Genomic DNA, 6,841 nt, shown 5'->3' with positions numbered 1-6,841 from the left:
CAGAGGTGGACATCTTGTTTGGAGCCAGACAAACATTAATCAGACACCTGACAGAAAAAATATACTGGTCTCCAATCAGGATAATGTATATAGTGTGACTGTCAGACAGGAGGAATCGGTGCTCAGCTAGGGTAATGATCCCTGTGAGGACCAACGTCTAGTGGGGTAGGGTAGAGGTGGACAGGGGTAGGGTATTGGGGTGGGGTCTACATAGGACTGGGCTCTCTCTCTGGGTGTGGGATCTTCATACATAGGGTTCAGCAAGTCACTAGCAAGGGAAATAGAAATAAGGTAGCTATATAGAAACACAGAAGCTGACAGACAGATAGATAAATAGATATATACTGGAAGAAAAATAGATGTACTGATGGATAGACAGATATACATAGCATAGAAAGACAAACAGGTAACTATGAAGGAGAAATACATGGCATGTAGACAAATGGAAAATTATATTATGATCCCTCCAGGTGTATTGAGAGATAAATCATTAGATGACAGAACAGTCAGACAGAAAAATAGAAAGAGACTGCAATCGATTCTTAAACAGACAGGTAGACATACAGTAGATATATTGCCTTTGAGGAAGACGGCATAAATGGAATGATGAATAGAAACAGCTTTTGAGTTCAGGCACATGGTTGAATACGTGGCAAATGAATAGTCACTGAATTATATATCAAGGTGTAAAGAAAGATAAATCACTGAATGATACGCAGACATGGAGGAAAAAAGGCAGCTAGAAGAAAAGCCCATAGAAAAAGTCTTATGTATACAAATAATTACATTGTTATAAATTGAGAAACAGTTACATGCAATGACAATGTCCTTGTTTCTACTGTTTTTCAATCTCTCAGAAGATAAGATTTAATTTCATAACCAAATTAAGGAAAGAGTGAAGCTTATACATGTATAAATACATACATGTGTATATGTACATAATAATATATACATAAAAATAAACATATGTGTGTTTGCACATCAATGTATCTGAACTGTATACATATATCAGTGACATGTAGGCATATGTACTCAGGTAAATATCAGTTGATCAAATAAATCTGATCAATTTGTACAATATGAAGAATAATACAAGAGGAGACACATGAGTAGCATTATCAATACATATACAGGCCTTGTGTACATTGATATGGATATGTGTGGTGTACATAATCAATATACAAACAGGATATAACATGATGTTATGTTCCAGAATGCAAGTTATACCTTAGTGGTGGTGAGTGGAGATTCATTGGACATACACACTAATCAATAAGACCTGGGTAAATGTAGATGGGCTGAAGTTGACCGCTGGTCAGCCACGGGTGACCACTAATCACTGTCCCGCTCATTGACAATCTGTGTGCTAATGGTGTCCTCCTCCACACCAGGTTTAAGAGATGGCGGGCTGAGATCCCAGATCCTCACGGTCTTGTCTTCACTCACACTGACCAGCCGAGACTCAGAGGCCTGGCAATGGACACAAGATGACCACACTTTACTACACCCAAAGTACCAGACATGTCATGTGTTCATATGATTTCAGTTTGTGAACACTGCATATCAGTAATCTGGTGTAAAGTGACTTGTGTTTCAGGTAAAGTAATTAAACTGAATTTGGCATTTTGGATGTTATCATTAACAGCACTCATCAAGTGAGTTCATTTCTTGGAGGAAAGTACTGATAGACTGTCTGTATGCTGGTGAAACATCTGGCTATATTTCATGTTAATTTTGCTAACTTCTGCACATCAAATTACACTACCATAGCATACATTGCATTCTCTACCATCATTACTACCTCACTTTACTTTAAAATTTGATTTCTTAATTGCTTTCATATTGATTCAGAATATGCAGAAAATGATACAGATGAGGAAAACAATTATAAATGTCTTAAAACTGAAGGAAATTAGTGCTAAATTAATTCATTTTGGTCAATGCATATGAAAATTACTTATGCATGTACAAATACAAAAGAAGAGGAACAGTGGCATAGGTATGGTTCTTTTCTACATGTAGCACTGACTAGCTCACATGTGGAATTTTGCACTCTGATGCTAGACATGAAACTGAGCTTACATTGCATAGTCCTATGCAGTCAACAAGAAATTAAGTTTCACATGTAAGACATCCAATGGGTCAACTTTGACTGCACAAGTATAACTGATATATAGTATTCTCCCAAGCATTGCAGATGCTGAATTCTAATGAGACATGTGTTACACTTGACCACAGTGATGGACTCACCTGCATGTCCCTAACTGGTCCTCGGTGTCCCTGGAGCACCCTGACACACATCATGGTTTCTAACACCCACTCACTGACAGATCCATCACTGCAGGGTAAGCAATCAAACAAATCTCTTTACATACTCTCCTACCTCACAATGAAATCTCAGTTGTGCAGGTGATATTTAGAAATCAGAGTCAGAAATCAAAATCTCCCATTTTGAATATACTTCCCTTCCATCAGATATGTATTAACTCTATTTGAATTGATATTTTTCATAAATAATAGGTTTTACAAATCAATACATATTCATAAGATTGTGTGTGTTGTCAATGGAAAGAAAAGGGGCCTGTTGCATAAAAATTACTATTGTGGTAACTTTGCCATCCGATGGTAACTACCATGGTAACTATACTGAACAGCCAATCAAAATCAAGAATTCCATGGAAGTTACCATTGGATGGCAAAGTTACCATAATAGTAACGTTTATGCAACGGACCCAAGGTCTATTCACTTTGCTGATGAAGGCCATACCTTGCAGCTTTATATTCAATACTATTTACAAAAACAAAAACAAAACACCTTTGAACTTGTGTTTCTCTCTCATAATGATAGCCGGAGAATACAGTGCTAGCTGAGTCTGTATACCTCAATGCATCAATGACAAGTTATAAAATCAAAAGTATGTAGACTTGATCCACAATGGTATTTTCTGAATCTCATAGCAGTACTTTCACTATAATGGAATGTTGAGAGTCACATGGTATGTAGGACTTTAATCTGACATGTGGCTGGGCAAAGTGGAAGGTGAAAGCACAAAGTTGAACTCCTGATTTTGTGAGTCAAATTGGCAATAACTGGTTGGACACTGTTAACTGTTATCATAAGAGTTAACAGCACTTTCACAAATATTTACAATTAAAGGATATCATGTGACTACCTTCCAACCCCTCCCACAAAAAACAAAACAAAAAACACCTCACAAAAACTATGAGGTTATGCACTGAAATCAATGAAAAGTACACACAGTGAATTAGCTTTCATATCAAAATTTAATTTGTTGCTCAATTTCTTTCACAATTTGGCAGCAATTTGCAATTACTAATTACTACTAATTATTTTCATCACAAGTACTGAATGAATTTTCCATGCTACTTCATTCACAATAATCATTCATTTCAAATGACTGTGAATGTGAAGTTAGCTAGAAGACATGCAGGATGCCACAGCTAGCAAACAAAGAGGTAAGAAATAGAGGCTGAGAAATGATGGCAGTCAATGGAGCTGTTCTCTGTCACTTCTGGCAGCAGCTAGCAATCCACTCCAAGCTGCTCATTGGGACCAATAGGTGTTGACAGGAAGCCAAAAACTCAATTGGTAATCATTTGTACATACAAGGAATGCTACTGATTTGCTTGTGTACTACACATCATACATATGGTCACGATATCAGTATCCGACAGGTCTGCCTTTGTTAATCTTGATAGAACAATAGCGTAGGCACCTCGGAGGGTTGCCCAGCTACACTTGCCACTCGTTTGTCTCTGACAGTTCCACGTTGACATTAATTTTTTCTTTCTCCCTTGGAGTTCATTAAAGAAAACACTGCACCAAAAACAAAATATGATTTGGTTTTTCTTTTCTCGACAAAGGGGGGCCCCCTGAAAAGGGAGAGGGCTTAAAGGAGAATTAGCGAAATGAATGGGAACTCTGTTTTGGCTAGAAAGATGGAGGGACAACAACGTGTGCAGCACCTGCTGCGGGTTACATGGCCCTCAGACTGACAGATGTCCCAGATATTTGCCTGCTAGTTGGTACTTTGGGACCAAGCCCCTTTAGACTAATCGCACTCAACTTTCAAAGTCATTAGCCCCTTCTATTTCCTGTGTCTTTCCCTCTGATTTCAGAGTTTGGCTCATCGGTTTGGCACTGGGGAAGTTTGCTCATGATCACACAACAACCCTTGAATGATTTTACCACCAGCTTTGCAGCCATTTATCACATCAAATTGCTTCTATTAAGCAATAATACTGCAGTTTGAGCCCAACTGCCACATTTCGCAAATTTTCACAGTGCAGCATTCATTATTTCTTCCTGTCGCTCTTTCAATCTATAAGTCCATCACATCAAAAAGGAATGACTAATGGCCTCTCTGGAAGTCTGACAAAGCAAAATGCAAAACGGATGGAGTAAAAAAAATCAGAAGAGAAATGATTAAAAAGACAGATGCAGATGTCACAATAGGTTTCAGGCTGACAAATGACAGGAGTGTGGCGTGTTCCATCTTTTCTCTTGATTTCGGAAATGGCTCTGATGATCACATAAGGACTGGGGTCTCTCCCAAGGAATGCTATCCAAGATTAGTCTTCTGTGTAAGAGGAAGAAAAGGCCAGGATTTTTTCCTCTCTGTGATCACCTGTTCCTCTTCTTAAGAAGTCACCACCAGCTTTTGAGTTTCAATATCTGGCATGACACATGGCAAGATGTGTACATGGTATGGCTGAAGATACAAACATCACCTGAGCTCTAGTTTGCCATAGCTCATGTACTATACTGTCAAGGACATAACTCTACACTACCGTAATGTCACGGCAGGGTGAGAAAGCCAAAGAGAGGGAGAGAGAGAGGGAGAGTGAAAGAAGGGGAGAGTAGAGAGGAGAAAGTGAGAGAGAATTGGCAAAGAATGGATGACTTTGGCAATTTCTTGAAATGTCAGTTGTTTGACAGAGGGGAAGACGGGTTGAGGAAGCTGTCATTTCACATTTTATAGCATTCCAGGATGTTTACTGGTTTAATGTGTGCACCATAAAGGCTTTCCTTATCCAACTTTCTCCGTCTCAAGATGCAATGCTTCCGTTTGCTTGGCTAGCCTCAGCATGTCTGGTAGCAACGCACTCATCTGATGCCATTACAACAAGCACTGATTTGGACACTGAGAGAAGACAAGATGGCAGAAGGGAGGAGGAGGGGAGAAACGGAGGCAGGAGAGGGGAGAGGGGAGAGGGGAAAGATGGGGGAGTGTGAGCTAAAAGATGCCTGAAAAATAAATTGAGAACGGAGGTAATTATGAGCAATTACGCTTGAGTTCTGAGGGTTGACTTCCTGCCTTGTGGGATACTTGGTGGGGTCTGGAGGGGCAAAGAAGGAGGGTAGACCACGCTCAGCTGTGGATGCAATTTTGGGAGAAAGAAGAAGAAGAAAAAAATGGCTACTTGGTAAGCCAACCAAGGGTCTGTTCACATCCGCTTTCAGTCTCTCCAGTAAACACGGATGTTTTCTTGGGACCTTGGGAAGGTTTCATCATGTCAAATTTCATCATCTTATGCTTTTAAAGTTTATGTAATGTCTGTTATGCATCTTATTTCTTTCTTTTCTTTTGTGAGAGCATAATGTACCATCCTGTACTAGATGTATCTGTAACTGTTACAGAACATGAAATACATGTGTGAGTGGGTCTCACACAAGTCTCTTGTCATAGTGACATTAAGGGAAACAAGTCACGGAAAAAGCTTCAAATAATACATATCCATACTTGTGGGAAGAGAAGGTCCACAGAGCTTGTTCCTTGATCCATGCAGCACCAAAATTTCAAAACTTTATGGGTTAAATCTCCTTACCCAGCAAGCAGTAGGTAAAGGAGTCGAGTCTCAAGAGGTTAACTTATCCTGCTTGTAGAATCTAGATATTGAATGGCTTTGCTTAAAATGAAATCTTTTGATTAAAATAGAGTGGCTAGCTACTGGGAATGTTAGACATCAAGCATCATACAGTTATCATGATGAGTTTACTGTGGGATGGCTAATATACTAGAGGTCTTAATTATCAATTCTCTTTGAGAGATTCAGAATCCCAACTTATTTTGTTTAACCCAGTATGCAGGCACTGAAACTTTGGCTGATATATCACTTCTGAGTGACGAGAGCAATTTTAGCAATACAACAGCCAAAGTAGCAGGCAGGACAGTTTGAGTGTGAATGCATACAGTTTGGGAGGCTGATAGTTTAACAGCTTCTCCACACTCCTCAATCATGTCAGCAATTCCCCCTCAAAGATGACTGACACATCGACTGGATAGAATCTCAGAAACACTTCCTAATCTATCAGTCTCATGCCACAACAATAATGTTGTCTACTAGCAAGCAGAAAGCTTTGTCTTCATCTCCAGATTACTAGTCACACTTTGGAAAAACTGCCATTAAATTCCTCAATGTGAAAAAAAAAGGAAACAAATTAACTACAGTACTTGCCTACAGTAATAATTTGGGACATATGCATAATACACATCTTTGACCAACACTGCCTTATTAGGTCAAGATATCTGCAACCATTCTTGCAAACTGTGGGGCCTAATTGCAAATAAACATGGTAACACATTTATTTTTTATTTATTTATTTCTATCTATTAATTAGTCTATTTTACTTCATTTTATTTCATTTTATTTATCATTATTACTATAATCATTATTATTATTATTATTTGATTAATTAATTATTTATTCATTTATTTTATTTCATTTTATTTTATTTTATTTTATTTCATTTTTTTTTTTTGGGGGGGGGGGGGGGAGGGGGTTCCTATAGAATTATAGTGCTAGATGTCTGATCATG

General features: G+C 38.5%; 1 protein-coding gene across 1 annotated transcript in view; it reads right to left on the bottom strand.

Annotated features, from left to right (window-relative positions):
• Positions 1 to 1,288: 1,288 nt before the first annotated feature.
• Positions 1,289 to 6,841, bottom strand: part of LOC139718032 (uncharacterized) — a 92,946-nt gene continuing 87,393 nt past the window's right edge. Inside the window, exons 18-19 of the mRNA XM_071629522.1 lie at positions 2,251 to 2,338; positions 1,289 to 1,470 (exon numbers count right to left, since the gene is read on the bottom strand). Coding sequence (XP_071485623.1) covers positions 1,333 to 1,470; positions 2,251 to 2,338 — 226 coding nt within the window. The 3' untranslated portion in view covers positions 1,289 to 1,332. The remainder of the gene's footprint in view (positions 1,471 to 2,250; positions 2,339 to 6,841) is intronic.

The sequence above is a fragment of the Diadema antillarum genome, unplaced genomic scaffold (genome assembly GCF_040938485.1).
Source record: "Diadema antillarum isolate AM-2024a unplaced genomic scaffold, OU_Dant_1.0 scf00000087, whole genome shotgun sequence".
NCBI lineage: Eukaryota > Metazoa > Echinodermata > Echinoidea > Diadematoida > Diadematidae > Diadema > Diadema antillarum.
This window is presented reverse-complemented; position numbering and strand designations above follow the sequence as displayed.